This window comes from Tiliqua scincoides, chromosome 5, assembly GCF_035046505.1.
Source record: "Tiliqua scincoides isolate rTilSci1 chromosome 5, rTilSci1.hap2, whole genome shotgun sequence".
NCBI classification, from domain to species: domain Eukaryota; kingdom Metazoa; phylum Chordata; class Lepidosauria; order Squamata; family Scincidae; genus Tiliqua; species Tiliqua scincoides.
The window spans coordinates 139,199,106-139,217,114 of NC_089825.1; the positions used below are offsets into that span (position 1 = coordinate 139,199,106).

At 46.9% G+C, this 18,009-nt stretch overlaps 1 protein-coding gene across 1 annotated transcript; it reads left to right on the top strand.

Annotated features, from left to right (window-relative positions):
* The first annotated feature begins 1,006 nt into the window (after positions 1-1,006).
* LOC136653878 (olfactory receptor 4Q3-like) lies at positions 1,007-1,945 on the top strand. Its single transcript, XM_066630752.1, has one exon. It carries the CDS (start codon positions 1,007-1,009, stop codon positions 1,943-1,945), a length of 939 nt encoding a protein of 312 aa, XP_066486849.1.
* The last annotated feature ends 16,064 nt before the right edge of the window (positions 1,946-18,009 follow it).

Here is an 18,009-nt window from a genome sequence, read left to right on the forward strand (position 1 = left end):
TACTGTTCACTGTATTCTTGCTCACAGTTTTGAGTTTTTAGCATTTGTATTTACTGTATTGCTTTTATTCAATTTTTGAGCACCTTGTTCTCCCTTCGAGCATGATCCTGCTGCCTGGTTCCACTGGCACTGTGGCTGAAGCGCTGGCAATGGTTGTTGCAGAGCTCTTTTTTGCACCCAGCGAATAAGTGCTGTCAAGGGTAAGTCCTGAGCCATCCCATGGGCACTGGATGCCCCTGAACAGCTTGCCTAGGTGGCTGGGATGTGGGGGAGAGCATTCCAGAGACAGGGAAGGGGTGTTTTAGAGTGGGGGGGAGTGAAATGGTGGGGAAGATCAGGCCCAGGAGGGGGTGAGGATGGTCTCTGCTACATTCTAACCCCTATCCTCGGTTTCCCAGCATTACACAGGGCTACTTAGTTCTACACAGCTCAATGGATCCAACTAGCCCCATTGAGCTGGCGTGGGTAAGGGAACAAGTGTTATTACCCTGAGACCGCCAGCCTGCTCAAATCCAATGCTGGATACAGTGTGGCCTGGCGAACCCGCTGTGCCAGTACTGGATAGGATTGGGTTGCCCATATTGGAAACGTGGGGGTAAAAAAGATTAAAATGTAAAAAAAAAAAGACAAATAGAAATAATGAAATTGGTCCTGATAAGCAACGAGATGCAAATAAAACTAATTGGTCTAATAATTCAATTATTTTATCACAAGTTTATTTTTTGTCTTTCCATTTTGACATGCACACACAACAATGAGTACTGGCCTGAAACCATTGTTTGTAAGTTGTAACAAGAGCCTAGAAGAGTCTAGAAGTTGAGAACTAAAGAAAGAAGAACGAAAACTTCTTGATTTTATTCATAATTCCGGAGGAGGGGTGGGCACAGCATATTGAAAGTCAGGTTACACATTACTGGAATAAAATGATTAAAAATGGGCTATTTGTGTCCAGGTTGGAATATTGTTCACTTCATTTTTTTAAACTGCACCAGAACCAACCATCAACATGACTGAATCCACCATCTCAGAGTTCATTCTGCTGGGCTTCTCCTGTTCCCACTCTGCACAGCTCCTTCTTATTGTCATGGTCTTGGCCTGCTACACCACCATCCTTCTGGGAAACTTCCTAATTATGGTGAGTGTGTGGTCTGAGCCCAAGCTCCATCAAGCCCCCATGTATTTCTTCCTTGCCAATCTGTCCATTATTGACATGTCTATGGGTTCAGTGGCTGCCCTAAAGTTAGTGACCGGTCTCTTGAACAGTGGTTCTGTCATCTCCTATGGTGGTTGCATGGCCCAGCTTTTTGGTCTGCACCTCTTTGGGGGTGCAGAGATGTTTGTCCTCACTCTCATGGCCTACGACCGTTTCGTGGCCATCTGCCACCCACTGAGATATACAGCCATCATGGTCCGGCAACGCTGCTTCAGTCTACTGATATTTTGCTGGACAGGAGCCTTCATTCATTCCACTGTCCAGATGGTGGTCATAGCCCAGTTACCATTCTGTGGACCGAATGTGCTTGAAAATTTCTTCTGTGACATCCCACAGGTAATCAAGCTGGCCTGTGCAGAAATCTATGTGGTTGAGAAACGTATGCTGGTCAGTGGTGGCCTGATAACTCTACCTAACTGCCTGACCTTGCTGGTTTCATATGTCATCATCCTGGCCTCCTTCTGTGGCCGCTTTGGAAAGGGTGGTAGGAAGGCTCTGTCTACCTGCAGCTCCCACCTGACGATAGTTGACCTCCTTTACGGGCCTGTTGCTTTTGTGTATCTTAAGCCTTTCTCTGATTCTCAGGTGGACAAAATAGCTTCTGTGTTCTACATCATAGTCATCCCTGCCCTCAACCCCCTCATCTATACTCTGAGGAACCAAGAGATGAAGGGAGCCAAGAGAATGATGAACGACAAATATCAGCTCCTCCTACTGCCTCATAGGGAGTAAATGTGTGTAGTTTCATTGATTTTATTGTGGAAGCTCTTCCCAGGACTGGGGAGGGACACTATTTTCGTGGTACTCTGTTTTTCCTTGAGTTCATCCTGGGTAAAATGCAATGGTTGATGATGAAAGTAGTACTGGATCCATTCTAAATATTGTTGTTGTTTTATCCATTCAGTCGTGCCCAACTCTTGGCGACTTTGTTGGCAAGAACTCTCCATGCCACCTTGTCAAGCACAACTTCTTTCGATTGTAGGATGTTAATCTTTGCATCTGTGTTGATGATGTCACTCTCACTCTCACCTTTACACTCTCTCATAACACCAGAACCAGGGGACATCCACTAAAATTGAGTGTTGGGAGAGTTAGAACAGACAAAAGAAAATATTTCTTTACTCAGCGTGTGGTTGGTCTGTGGAACTCTTTGCCACAGGATGTGGTGATGGCATCTGGCCTAGATGCCTTCAAAAGGGGATTGGACAAGTTTCTGGAGGAAAAATCCATTACGGGTTACAAGCCATGATGTGTACGTGCAATGTCCTGATTTTAGAAATGGGCTATGTCAGAATGCCAGTGCAAGGGAGGGCACCAGGATGAGGTCTCTTGTTATCTGGTGTGCTCTCTGGGGCATTTGGTGGGCCGCTGTGAGATACAGGAAGCTGGACTAGATGAGCCTATGGCCTGATCCAGTGGGGCTGTTCTTATGTTCTTACATCAAGCACAACTTCTTTCAATTGTACGATATTAATCTTTGCATCTGGGTTGATGGTGTCTGTCAGGATGGCAGGGGAGGATGACCCTTGCCTTCCCGGTAGTAGAGTGGCACGGGAGCGTAGGGAGGTAGCACAGGAAGCGGACAATCCCAAACAGAGCCAACGACACAGACCCAGGCTTGTTTGTTGCAGAAGCATGTATCAGTAAAAGGAGCAGGCAGAAGAGTAGTCAGTCAAACGGACCAGAAGTCAGGGACACAGCACGGCACAGTCACGATAAGGCAGTCAAAGCCAGAACACAAACCAGCAGCACGACAGACAGAACTCCACCACAGCAAACCCACATTTGGTGTCTGTTCTCACCCCCATATATACCAGGGCCAGCCAATCAGAATAGGGTGACCTCATAGTCACAAGACCATCTTGTAACCCACTCTGATTGGCTGTCCAGTGGTGCATTGCACCACTCCACCATAGCCTACGTGCTTATTTCTGGATTTCATCTGCTTCATGATGTCACTTTATGCTTAGTGATGTCACCTCCAGCCCTCAGTAGGCACCATGAATGCTAACCGGCCCTCTGTATGAAAAGAGTTTGAGGAGTTTGACATCCCTGCTCTAACTTGTCTGCCTTCTGTATGCAGAGTGATATCTTTGCTTTTTCAGAACTTTTTCTAAATAAAGAAGTAGAAGTGGGCTGGGGGGGGAGAGGATCAGTACTCAAAGGAGAACCAATATTTACATAACAACCCAATCAGATTCCCACCCACCCCACCAAAGTGAAGTATGGAGCCACACGTTGGATGCCTGCGCTGCATAGTATGTTTGGGGCAGGGGCAATCAAAAGACCTGCAAGAGGTAAGGAAGGAAGTGCTGTCCAGGATCCTGACATTTTGATCCATGCCAAGATAGGACCACAGACTTTGTTGTTTGCGCACCATCCAATGAGCACTCGAGACAACAGGTGTGGGAGTACATGCCACTTTATTAATTAGCAAATAGATATAAGGATATGTAGAAATCATGAGACCTGCAGATCTTAATGCAGCTAATTAACTCTAGTGCGGAGGTTGGATCCTATGAGAGGTGCCTGAATACATCTGGCCCCAGGGCTGAGTCTCACCACCTGATTCCAAGCCACATCCCTGTTCAGGCTGTGCCAGGTTATCCTTGTCAACCCCACAAGGGGCCAAGGCAGCCGGGCCACACAGGGCCACTCCATGCCACTGAACCTTTGAGGTAGCTCCGGCAATCCAGGCCAGGGACAACCCACCCACCCTGCCATATCGCTGCCACTGAGGGATGGGAGTGGGTTCAGCCCTGCCTTCTCTGACCTCAAGATGCACACTAATGGTCATGCTCCTGCCTTTGAACCTACACTACCTGCAAAATTAAAGTGACCAAGAGGTCCACAGGGAGGAATTTCACATTCCTGGACTGGCCAAACAATCCCCAATCCCAGGCTTAGAAGCATGGGATCAGCTTCACAATGGATGAAATGAAAGGATCATGGACTGAGTGAGGATTATATATAGAGGGTCATATAAAGATACTACTGATGCAATCCCAACCCCTTATGTCAGTGCTTTCCAGCACTAACATAAGGGCAATGCAGCTCTGAGGTAAGGGAACAAACATTCCCTTACTTTGAGGAGGCCTCCATGAGTGACACCCAACTGCAGGATGCAGCACGTGTCCCATTGGCACTGCCATGCCAGTGCTGGGAAGCACTGACATAAGGGGTTAGGATTGCGCCCTACATCTGCTTTACTTTTTGTGATGTTGTAAGAAAACAAGATTCAAACTAACTCATCAGCATGGTTTTCCCCATGTATGTATGGGGACTGCTGCGGTCGTGTGCAAGACAGTTGGGATACAGATTAATAGGCCAGTTCAAATTAAATTCCTGTGATGTCATGCAATGGAACTGGTGCAGCCTCTGCTGTATCCAGCAGGAGAACTGTGGCTGCTGAAGGTTTCCTCAAAGTAAAGGGGTACCTTCATTCCTTTACCCTGGGTAAAGCCCCAGTAGCCTCAGTGGGGCTGATTGGATCCACATCAGTTCCATACCTCGTGTAAATCTGGGATGTCCTGTGTCAGGCCTTCAGGTTTGGAAGGGGGATAGGAGATGGTGGAGTCCTCTTCTGCCATCCCCACCCTCCTCAAAAGGCCTGAGCAGCTCTTCTCCCTGCCCTCCCCCAGCCCAGAAACAATGCCTCCCCAACCCAGTTTTGCCCTTCCCATGCCCCTCCCGCCCTCCCATCATCCTTCTCCAGCAGGCGCTGGTCTCCAAATGGTAGTGGGAGACCAGTGCAAAGCCCTTTTGCTGGTAGGATGGGCCTGCGTGCTGGCACAACAGGTTATATAGCACATTTGTGACAGTGCGTGTACTCATACCAATGGTGGAGGTTGACATAGAACTGGGCTGCCCATAAAAGAACTGCATGAAGTTCTGCTGATGTTGGTTCTTCTTGCCAGGAGGAAAAGCACTTGAAAAAAAGCAAACAGGCCCTCTAAAATTCTACTGTTTACAAGAACTTCAAAATGTCTTTCATTTCTAATTATCCCATTGGGGACAGAATAGCAGCCAGCACCGTCCAGCATGCTGACGTCTTCATCAACTTTAGAAAAAGAGCAAAAGGCCTTTAGAAAAGGCTGTGAATACAGAAATCCAAGGTCCTCAGATTGCAGGAGGATTATATCCAGGGAACCTCGAAGGGCAGTGTCCTCCCATTTTCCAAAGATGGAAAATGGGGTGATATTGGGTGAGATATTGGGGTGAGAGTATTCTCACTCTAATTCTCCCTTTTGCATCCTTGTATGGAGAAACTAAGGGCTCAATCCTAACCAACCTTCCAGCACTGACATAGCTGTGCCATTGTGCATCTTGCAGTGGAAGGCTGTCAAGGGGGCCTCCTCAAGGTAAGGGCAAGTGTGTTACCTAACCTTGCGGCTGCATTGCGGCTAGGTCAGTGCTAGAAAGTTGGTTAGGATTGCGAGTAGTAGTATATAGTACATCATTTCAAACTATCTTTGACAGCGGAAGTTCTGCCCCTCTTTACTGGAAATCCCACCTCCTTAGGGAGTTCAAGTGACCCCTCAAACAACTTTCCCAAGACCATCGACCACTAGGGAGTGTTTTGTATCACCCCGACATTTGGTATGGCGGGAAAAGGAGCCCGCCAATAAAGTGTTGGAAAGGGGTTCATGTGACCCCTCAAACAACTCTTCCTGTCCCCGTCGACCAGTAGGAAGTGGTTTTGTGGCACCAGGATATATGGTTTGGCGGGAAAAGGAGCCCGCCAATAAAGTGTAGGAAAGGGGTTCATGTGACCCCTCAAACAACTTATCCCGTCCCCACCGGCCAGTAGGAAGGGGTTTTGTGGAGCCAGGATATATGGTTTGGTGGGAAAAGGAGCCCGCCAATAAAGTGTAGGAAAGGGGTTCACGTGATGCCTCAAACAACTTTCCCCGTCCCTGCCGACCAGTAGGAAGGGGTTTTGTGGTGCCAGGATATATGGTTTGGCGGGAAAAGGAGCCCACCAATAAAGTGTAGGAAAGGGGTTCACGTGACCCCCTCAAACAACTTTCCCCGTCCCCGCTGACCACTAGGAAGGGGTTTTGTGGTGCCAGGATATATGGTTTGGTGGGAAAAGGAGCCCACCAATAAAGTGTAGGAAAGGGGTTCATGTGACCCCTCAAACCGCTCACCCCATCACTGCTGACCAATAGGAAGGGGTTTCATAGTTCATAGTTCTCGGACCACCGCAGGGACCAAATGGGAAAGGGGGTGTGGGGACAGGCCTGGGCATGCCCCATGTATTTAACACCCTGGCTTACGGGGAAGGGAGAAAGCCGTTCAGCCTGCTGCAGCCATGGCCTCCCCTCTGAAAAGCTCACCCACTTTGCCTGCCGGGATCGAGACTCCCCAGATGGAGTCTGAAACCCCTGCTAGGGAATTGCTCAAGATGCAGAGCCCTGAAGAGAAGGAGAACGTGCCGCCTTCTGGGATGGAGACTCCCCAGAAGCCCCCCGCTTGTGAAAAGCATGCTTGGCATGCTTGGCAGTTGATCAAGATGGAGAGCCCCGAAGACCCGGAGACCTTGGTCAGCCCGACTGATTCTCAAGGCCCTCCTGACTCGCCTAACACCATGATGCTCAGATCGGTGTTTGAGAACCTTCCCCACTCAGCTTCAGTCTGAGCGTTTGATGGGATCTCCACCGAGGAAGAAAAGCCAATGCTGTGAAATCGATGTTAGTGACGAATTTCGAATGCCGATACCTATGGAGCTTCTTTACAAGCTAGCGTGGGATGAAGAGACTGTGCGTTTTCCACCAAGAGGCTGTGACTGTGGGTTTGAGCTTTTCCACACAGTATCCGAGTTTCCGGAGGCAGCGGCAATCAAGATTGCGCAGGTAACAATTTTTTTTTTTACAGACCTACTTGATACTCGTTGTATTAATGGGTTAGAATGACAGAAAATATTAGAAATTCAGTTTGTTTTTATATTTTTAAAGGAATCCCCAGAGGAGAAAGAATGTAACGGTTCTCCAAACACCCAGAAGGTTCCAGGAAATCAAGAAGGCCGTACAACTTTCCGTGACATTTTAGGCCTTCAGAAGACCCCCGTGGAGCATTTCAGCCCAAAATGCCACTCAGGCGCTATGAAATCACTAATCAGAGCTACGGTGTGATAGCCCCAAGCACTCAACGTATGATATGAACATGTGGTCAGTGTTTATGGGATTGCAGCCCTAGCAACTGCTTATGATGATGCCGAGTTGTATGAATGAGTAGTGAATACACTGCAGCGATTTTCAACCCATGAGAGTGGCACAGTGGTGTGCCACACATGGGCTGCATGTGTGCTGTGGATATTTGGGGAGGGTCATTTATTAGGCCATTGGATGATGTGAGCACTCTGACTGGCAACTGGGTGTGCCTTGTCCAAGAACCCATGGTGAGTCTTTACAATTTTACACCCCTGACAGTGTGCCATGAGCTGGAAAAGATTGAAAATATCCAATATACTGTATTGCTTTTTTGACTGCACATTTTGCTGCTGCATTATTATCCCCACAATAAAAGTGATCTATTGTTACACCGTCACCATTGTGCCCCATAGCTCTTGTGTGTCATTCCACTAAGTTGTGCCATTGACCACCACACTCGAACCTGCAGGCCTATTAGCCTTCCTCCATGTGTGGTCATGTTCCACGTGTCTTTAAATGCACACCCACTAGCAAAACCACTTTAGAGCACTGGCTGCAGCTCACATAACCAAATGTTCTGTTCCTTCCTACAAAAAACTTATCTGCAGAAGGATAATGAGCAGAGAACATCGAAAGAGTTCTAGCTTAGTGTTCACCTTGACATCCTAGTTCTCTAGGTGCAGGGGTCTTTTGGTATATGTGAACTTGAACTCACTTCATGCCACCTCTACTGCCCCCACTATTGCCACCAGTCCCAAAGTATGTAATCCCAAGGAATTTTTCTATATTTACAACACTGATTTTAATCAGAATTACTAGACATCAAAACCACTACCCAACTTACTTTCCTTCCAGGGAAGACACATCTGGAGTTTCGCTAAAAGAGAGATCTTTCGGCTCAACAGTTGCGAGAGAGACAAAGACACCAATAGCAACATCTGGAGACTGCTGAATGCTCTTCTGCCAACCCCACCTGGAGTGGCAGTTGTTGCTGATACCATAAGGCAGCTGCAGCAGTAGCAGCAGCACTGTTGTCCATCTGAACAGCAGCATGTCTGAACCTCAGCCCCACAGCATTCAACCAATTTCCAGTGACTTAAACACATGAGGCACTATGAACACAATCATCAGTCACGAGGACAAATGACTATAGAGGGGCTGAACAAATCCCCACTGCCAAGTTTCTCGCATGAGGTCTTCATACTCAAGCGACAGACAGCTGGCTGTATGCAGTGAATACTCTACATCAGGGGTGCTCATACTTTTTTGGCTCGAGAGCTACTTTGAAACCCAGCAAGGCCCGGAGATCTACCAGGGGGGAAGGAAGCAACTGACAGACACCCCCTTTAATGTATGGAGCCCCTGCTGGAGTCTAGTCAGTTTCGTCAGTTTTGTTGCTGCATGCCTGAAGAGCAGCTAAAGTGTCAGTTTCAGTGTCAGTTTAGTGTCAGCTAAATATGTCAGTTTCATCTAGTCACTAGACGAAACTGACATATTAACAGTTTGGAGAGACAGGGCTCCGTGATCTACTCATTTTGCCTCGCGATCTACCGGTAATCGCGATCCACCTATCGAGCACCCCTGCTCTACATCCTTCTAGTGTAGCTGGTTTTTCAAAAGCTGAAGTGCACATTTTATCCTCAGCTCCCGAGTGAATTCAGCTGTTTTTGTTATGAATTTTGAAGGTGGCTTCAGATTATCCCTGGGACTTCTCTAACCTTCTTCTTCTCATTGCCTTCTTCTCATTCTTCTCTAACCTTCTTCTTCTCATTGCCTTCTTCTAAGGCAATGATTTAGATAATGACCAGGCAGATGATCGTATTGAGAAACTTTTTCAGATGTCTGCAAGTTTGAAGAAGCTGTGTGTGTGTGTGTGTGTGTGTGTGTGTGTGTGTGTGTGTGTGTGTGTGTGTGTGTGTCAAGAGCCCTACACATGTAGGACCTAATGTTTTGGATTGCATGGGTGGGTGGTGATCATCAGGTGGAGGTTTAGGGCACAATCCTAACCCCTTACGTCAGTGCTTTCCAGCACCGACATAAGGTCAATGCAGCTCTGAGGTAAGGGAACAAACATTCCCGGACATTGAGGAGGTCACCATGAGTGACACCCAACTGCAGGATGCAGCACACATCCCATTGGCACTGCTGTGCCAGAGCTGGAAAGCACTGACATAAGGGGTTAGGATTGCGCCCTTAGAGCCCAATCTTGAGCTGCTGGACATCCAGAGGAGCAGCAGCACCTAAAGGCAACTGCTGCATCCTGAGTTCCAAGTATGTGCCTGCAAAATAGCTGGCACAGGGTTGAGAGGTCCCATGTCAGAACCAGGATGTCTGATGCAGTGTTCTTGATCCAGAGGAGCAGAGCTCTTCCAGTCCTGCCCCTCTCACTGCAATGCTTATGGTGTGCTCATGGAGTCCCTGAAAGTGCCCGCTATCTGCCCCCTGCCTGGTTTGTTTGTCTGTCACTCCCACCTTCCCAAACATCCCCTGTGCCTTCATTTCCCTTTAATCTGTGCTTGGATATTGAAGAGTACATGGAATGGAGAGCATGTGCTACAGCATGAACAGCATTGTAAATACTGTAGCTCTCACCAGACATTTCCATTTCAAATACAGAACTGGGGAGACGGCCCAGTTTCTCCTCTCCAGTGCAGTTTCCTGTGCTTGGTAGATACCAGTTAAATGTGGGGAATGAACACTCAAATGCAACTGACCAGGCACTGTACAAGAAAGAAAACATAGGCTGATGCGGATTTATTGCCTTAAGGAAATCTTCCTATCCTGGCACATGGTTTGCGTGGAGTATGAGAGACAAGGTACCACTGAAAGATTTGGGTGTGAATAGAAGCGGGTGGAATACTGTTGCAAAAGCCCCCTGAGATGTCATGATCCAAACCTTCTCTGTTGGGTCTTGCTTTGCATTTTCATAAAGTACTAGAATCAATCGCAAACTCTCCATAGGTCGTGAATCTCCATGAACAACAATCATGTTGCTTTTGGACACAGAGAGACTAGATCTTAGTCCTACTAGAGGGGGATAATTCTGGTGGGGCCCTTGCAGACCCGCTGCCATTTGCACTGCCCCTCCCCCTCAGCACAGGTGGGAAAACACAGGCAGGCAATGGGCTGCCTTTTGGACCTGAGGGCTGTGGTGCAGCTGTTGCTGGTGCTGGCAGGCTGCCCAGCTTCCGTCTGCACCGATCTGGCAAGCTCCCTGTTGCAGCTCTTCCATGCTGACACTCCAGTTCTGAGAAAGAGGTAACGTGGAGCAGGGAGAGTCCCAGGTGCCAGATGAGCAGCTGGATCATTGTTTTTATTTTATTTGAATGAATACGGACTTGGATGAGAAACCCCTTCCTCATTCCTGCCATTGTACTGCAGAGGGCCTGTAGGGTGCACAGGATTCTCCGGCTGGATTTGGATGGCCTCACTCTCAACCATTTAGGTATTTCCAGCACTGACCTAGCTGTGCCAGTGGGGCACGTGCTGCAGTTGGGGGGCAGCTATGGAGGCCTCCTCGAAGTGAGACAAGGTGACCTTTGAACCTAGACCTGCATAGCCCAGTAGAGTATGAACAAGAGTACTGAGGATTAGTTTAATGTTATGGCGTATGCACAATAAAAGATAGAGATGCCTGATTTCTAGAAACAAAATGCTCAAACAGCTTGAGAAAAACCACATTGCCAACTGCCTGATTTTTAAGGCACAGAAAAGAAACATCATAAGTTGGTCTCACAGAAAACAAGATTTTGGGGAATATGTTATTTGCACAGAAATGATACATTTATGAGGCTAGAAGGGAGTCAGGCAACACAGAAGATAACCGGGCTGCTTTTGACAAACGCATAAGGTTCGGGCAACATGCCAGGTGCCAACTTGTTTACTCTTTTAAGCTTTCGAAGGAAGACAAACACATATAAATATTTAGACTTTGCTTTTAAAGGTGTAATCAATATAAATAGAATAGAGATATATTAGTAATTAAGAAAGTTTTAAAGAATCAGAATGCTTGGTTTTAAGAACACTAGGGAAAGAGTTTAGTATTAAAACTCTTTATCTTAACTGGCAAAGGGCAGAGATTTGCAGAAGGGAGTTTAGAACAGCTAGAACGTAAACAAGACCATCCTAAGAAGGAGGGTTTGAATGAATGCAACAGAGATAAGGGAGGAGGTTAGTGCAGAGCAAAACTGTTTGTTTGTTTATGTAATGTGTTTGAAGGTTAAGAGAACAGGGAACTGCCAAGGGAAAATTCCATGTGCAGAGTGCTATCAAGCTTGGATGTGCTGGAGTGTAGGAAAGTCACAAAAAGCCTTAAAGTCATAAAGCCTTAATATCAATAACCAGACATATAGAAATATATAGTGAGAGTGTTAAAAAGGAAGATTAAAAGATTGGTCCACATGATAGAAGGTGAAACACACACAGGAAATATACTACACCCAGAAGAGTAATTAAAGCCATTTAATCAAAAGAGATTTAAAAGAATAAAGGTCAAAATGGGTTTGTTGTGTGTTCTCTTTAATAGAGATGGTATGAAAACTTATTTTCTCAAAGAGGTCCATAATTAGATTAATAAATGTGAGTAGGGGTCAGTGTTGGATAAAATGATGTTACAGTGAACCCTACTGGTTTTGGAAATTGTGTAATTTTGGCAAAGATTTGAGATGAAACCCCACCTGTATGGAAATAAGAGCCAAGAAATGGTTTTGCTTATTTGTTGCCCACCTATTTTCCATCTTGAATGTAAATGGCAGTTATCTATGTCCTATTAAAATCTGAGCCCCCTTTATGATGTCAAACTTTCAGGATTGTGGAGTATAAAGATTAAAACCCATCGGTCAGACATCGTCCATGCCCTGGACGTGAGTCCCGTGGACCAACTGTATACAATTCAATAAAAGCCTGTGATCCTTCATCCTTGTATACTGAGTCATTCTGAGTTGCTTATTTGTGTGGCTGTTTGGCCCTGCAACAAAGGTACGGCCATCTTTGTTCCCTTTCCTCAAGCTGGAAAGCGGGTGAGGATTGCGCCCTGAGTGTTTGAAGTCAGTCACGAGCACCTTCGATGGTGCCCAGAAATAAATCAGAGTCAGTCTAGGCAGGTACACAGTGTAGGAACAGGTGCTACAGAACTAGCTCTTACTAACAGTCTGGTCACAGCCATGTGAACCAGCTTCTGCACCAGCCCTGCCCTGCTGCCCCGGTATCCCTTTTCCTGGCACTTTTCTGCCCCCTCCACTACTCTTCAATTGCTGGCAGTGTTTTCTTTGCCTGTTCGTGCCTTTTTGCCCTTAACAAGCTCCTCCTTTCCCGGTGCTCTTCATGGCAGCCACTTGCCAGTTGCCTCATGGCTTTCTCCTCCACTTGGAGAAGAAATGGCTCCACATGGCAGCCACTTTAGTCCTGGGCGAGTCCACTCCCTCTGAGGAGCTGAGCTCCTGACTCTTTTCTCCTCCAGCCTGCGGAGGGCCCTGATCACAGGCCGTGTAGGCTTATTAGGAACTAACAACAGGAATTATTATTGGTGGTGGACAGGTCGATGAAAGTGTCGACCCAATGTGTGACGGCAGTGAAGAAGGCCAATTCTATGCTTGGGATCATTAGGAAGGGTATTGAGAACAAAACGGCTAGTATTATAATGCTGTTGTACAAATCTATGGTAAGGCCACACCTGGAGTAGTGTGTCCAGTTCTGGTCGCCGCATCTCAAAAAAGACATAGTGGAAATGGAAAAGGTGCAAAAGAGAGAGACTAAGATGATTATGGGGCTGGGGCACCTTCCTTATGACGAAAGGCTATGGTGTTTGGGCCTCTTCAGCCTAGAAAAGAGACGCCTGAGGGGGGACATGATTGAGACATACAAAATTATGCAGGGGATGGACAGAGTGGATAGGGAGATGCTCTTTACACTCTCACATAATACCAGAACCAGGGGACATCCACTAAAATTGAGTGTTGGGCGGGTTAGGACAGACAAAAGAAAATATTACTTTACTCAGCGTGTGGTCGGTCTGTGGAACTCCTTGCCACAGGATGTGGTGATGGCGTCTGGCCTAGACGCCTTTAAAAGGGGATTGGACGAGTTTCTGGAGGAAGAATGCATTATGGGGTACAAGCCATGATGTGTATGCGCAACCTCCTGATTTTAGAAATGGGTTATGTCAGAATGCCAGATGCAGGGGAGGGCACCAGGATGAGGTCTCTTGTTATCTGGTGTGCTCCCTGGGGCATTTGGTGGGCCGCTGTGAGATGCAGGAAGCTGGACTAGATGGGCCTATGGCCTGATCCAGTGGGGCTGTTCTTATGTTCTTATGAACATTCCCATTTGCTGTGCTTGTTTCTGTCTGGCCGCTTCCCTCCCCTTTTGCAGCACAAGCATTCAGAGTTGCAGAGACAAAAGTTGACCTCCCACTGCTTACTCTTAATATGTGAATTTATTGGCATACAACTATAGATAATATCAAGTGGCAAAAGGTGGCATATATATAAAAGGGGGAACTTAGAACTTACTGTTAGGTTGTTCAACATAGTGAACAAATGTGTGGATTCTTAAAGCTTATATGTGAGTGTATGTCGGTATGAGGGAGGCCTGTGTGTGCTGCTTGTGCTGCCCCAGTTGCTTCCTCTCCCCACCCAGCTTGTCCAACTGCAGTGGCCAGGGAGTGATCAGTGAATAAAGGCTTCCTGGGTAGATGATATGATGTCCAGGGAATAAGGGGACAGGTTAAGGAGGCTGCCTGTCTCTGCAAGAGGATACAGGCCTGCTTGGAACTGCTCATTGGAGTGAGGCCACCTCTGAACTTTTGCAAGGCAAAGCAAATCAAAATCAGGAAAGTCAGATCATGAGGGTTGCACAACCCCTTTCAAACCCTCTTTGTATGTTATTTCTTGCTTCTTATATATGGGGAGAGCCCTGCCTGGGGAAAAATTTGGATATATTTGAATATTGGAGCCAGAGAGCCTGAGGGGTGGTGGCTCTATGGAGGGGCTGGATCTTGAAGATCCAGGTCAGCCCTTGCTTGGCCATGATACTTTCTGGGTGACTTTGGCAAGTCATTGTCTCTGTCTAACCTCACTCACAGTGTTGCTGTAGGGGACAAGGGAGAGACAGAACCATGTGCATTACCCTGAGCTCCTTCAAGTAAAGGTGGTATAGCATCTGAGAAATAAAGAAGGGCCAGGTCCTCCCTGGTTTTCCAGCACTGGTGCAGCCGTGCCAATAAGACACCCACTGCATCCTGCAGTGGGGGAGCAGTTCCTCCAGTTAGGGAAACATTTGTTCCCTTTCCTCAGGGCTGCATTGCAGCAGCAATGGTGCTGGAGGGTTGGATAGGACTGGGTCCTAAGTGGTCCCTCCTTGGGAAGGCATTGATATCAGGGTGGTTTGTTTGCCACTCCTTTGGCCCAGAATAGTGTCAATGCTATCACAGGCTGCATATGTCTTTATACAGCACTCTAAAATGTTTTGTAAACTCAGTTAGCACTCCTAGATTATCTGAAGTGCTACAGGTTACTCCTTAATATTCAATGAAGATTTCTACACACATGATTGGGGACATGCCCTTTAATTTATAGTGTTAATAATAATAATAATAATAATAATAATAATAATAATAATAATAATAATAATAATCCAGAGCGTTTATCCAGAATCACAGTGCAGATTCCGAGCCAACAGGTCCACCACTGATATGGTATTCTCCCTTAGACTACTGCAGGAGAAATGCAGCGAACAATGACAGCCACTCTTTATAGCCTTCATAGATCTCACGAAGGCCTTCGACCTGGTCAGCAGGGATGGCCTCTTCAAAATTCTCCCCAAGATTGGATGTCCACCCAGGCTCCTCAGCATCATCAGATCCTTCCACAAGGACATGAAGGGCACTGTTGTCTTCGACGGCTCCACATCAGACCCCTTTGACATCCAAAGCGGCGTGAAGCAGGGCTGTGTTCTTGCACCAACCTTGTTTGGGATCTTCTTCGCTGTCCTGCTGAAGCAGGCCTTTGGAACTGCAACAGAAGGCATCTATCTTTGGACCAGATCAGACAGAAAGCTCTTCAACCTCTCCAGACTGAGAGCAAAGTCCAAAGTCCAGCTGAAATGTCTGCGTGACTTCCTCTTTGCCGACGATGCAGCTGTCACTACCCACTCTGCCAAAGATCTCCAGCAGCTCATGGATCGTTTTAGCAAAGCCTGCTAAGATTTTGGACTGACAATCAGCCTGAAGAAAACACAGGTCATGGTTCAGGATGTGGACTCACCTCCCTGCATTACAATCTCTGAGCATGAACTGGAGGTTGTCCATGACTTTGTGTACCTTGGCTCAACGATCTCCGACACTCATTCTCTCGATACCGAGCTAAACAAGCGCATCGGTAAAGCAGCTACCACGTTTTCCAGACTCACAAAGAGAGTCTGGTCCAACAAGAAGCTTGCGTCCTGAGTACACTTCTGTACTGCAGCGAGTCATGGACTCTTCGCTCACAACAGGAGAGGAAACTGAACGCTTTCCACATGCACTGCCTCTGACGCATTCTCAGCATCACCTGGCAGGACAAAGTTCCAAACAACACAGTCCTGGAACATGCTGGAATCCCTAGCATGTATGCACTGCTGAAACAGAGACGCCTGCGTTGGCTCGGTCATGTCGTGAGAATGGATGATGTCCGGATCCCAAACGATCTCCTCTATGGAGAACTCATGCAAGGAAAGCGCCCTACAGGTAGACCACAGCTGCGATACAAGGACATCTGCAAGACGGATCTGAAAGCCTTAGGAGTGGACCTCAACAAGTGGGAAACCCTGGCCTCTGAGCGGCCTGCTTGGAGGCAGGCTGTGCAGCATGGCCTTTCCCAGTTTGAAGAGACACTTGGCCAACAGACTGAGGCAAAGAGGCAAAGAAGGAAGGCCCATAGCCAGGGAGACAGACCAGGGACAGACTGCACTTGCTCCCGGTTTGGAAGGGATTGTCACTCCCAAATCGGCCTTTTCAGCCACACTAGACGATGTTCCAGAACCACCTTTCAGAGCGCTATACCATAGTCTTTCGAGACTGAAGGTTGCCAACAAGGAATAATAATAATAATAATAATAATAATAATAATAATAATAATAATAATAATAATAATAATAATAGCAGCAGCAGCAGCAGCAGCAGCAGCAGCAGCAGCAGCAGCATATTTACTGCACATCATGCTTGCTTGACATTACTCAGACCATTACATGGAGGCTCAGGTCTCATAGACTCCTCTATTTGGTCTTCCTTACTATGGCAAAACATGTTCCTGAGCAGCAAGATTAGATAAGTATAGGGGATTGATCAATCGCATTATCTGTATTTTGCATCAGAATGCTCCCATTTCTTCATTATTTGCCCATAAGTTTAGGTCAGTCTTGGCTCAGGCCACTCATCTTCAAATTGCATTCAGGTGGTTAATTCATCCCCATCTTATATGGGCTATGCCCAGTGGCGTAGCTAAGGGAGTGCAGGGAGTAGCAGTTGCACCAGGCATCAAGCTTTAGGGGGGCAACAAGCTGAGCTTGACACTAGTGACCAAAATTGTGAAAATCTTGCTATGTATAAATAATACCATCATGTTATATGTCATTGGAAAGGTAATTCAATGCAGAATGCAGTTAAACAAACCACATTGGAATATCTGTATTCTGTCAAAAGTTATCTCCAATTAACCAGAAAATGAAAACACAACTGTCTTGTGGAACAAAAAGTGAATTTACTTAACTCCAAACTGACCTGAGTCTGATTGTTCTGAGTGCCAATGAGATGTTCTTATGATACAGCTTGGAACCAATAACCTTTTATTTAATTAAATTTGATATTAGCATGTGGGGGCTACAAAATCATCTTTGACCCCAGCTAGTAGATTGATGCCTGAGCTATGCCAATGACTGGGGGGAGGCAGCAGAGCAAGTGGGTGGTGAGCTGCTGGGTAGAGGAGGCAGGTTTCCCCCCAATTTTCACTTTTTAAAAAGCCTGGGCATGATGTCACTTCTGGTTGTGACACCACTTCTGGGGCAACATTTTGAGCTTGGCACCAGGCTACACGATCGTTAGCTATGCCACAGGCTTTGCCAGCAAGTAGATTAGGCCTTCTTGGGCCCATGGTTGTCTGGCAGTGACCAGCATGCATTCAGCACCCTATTTTGGACTACATTTGTAAGTTGTTTAGTTCAACCTTTCAATAGCCCCTGGTTGCCTGGTAGTGGCACTCTATTTTCAGCACTCTGTATGGGGCTACCTTTGTAGGTGAAGCAGGCCTTCAATGGCCCATAATTGCCTGGCAGTAGCTGATGACAGTTCAGCCCCCTATCTGAGGCTATATTTGGCCCATCGTTGCCTGGCAATAGCTGGCAAACATTTGGCACCCTATATAGGAGTTCCTTTGTAGGTTCAATATTACTTCATTGGCCCATGTTTTCATTGCAGTAGCCAGCAAGCATTCAGCACAGTATATGGGACTACATTAACAAGTGAAATTAGCCTTTACTGGCCCATAGTTGCCTGGCAGCAGCCAGCAAGCATTCAGAACCCTATCTGGGGCTACATTTACAAGGGAAGTAGGCCCTTTCATGGCCAATGGTTACCTGGCAGTAGCTGGTGGGCATTCAGCACCCTATGTGGGT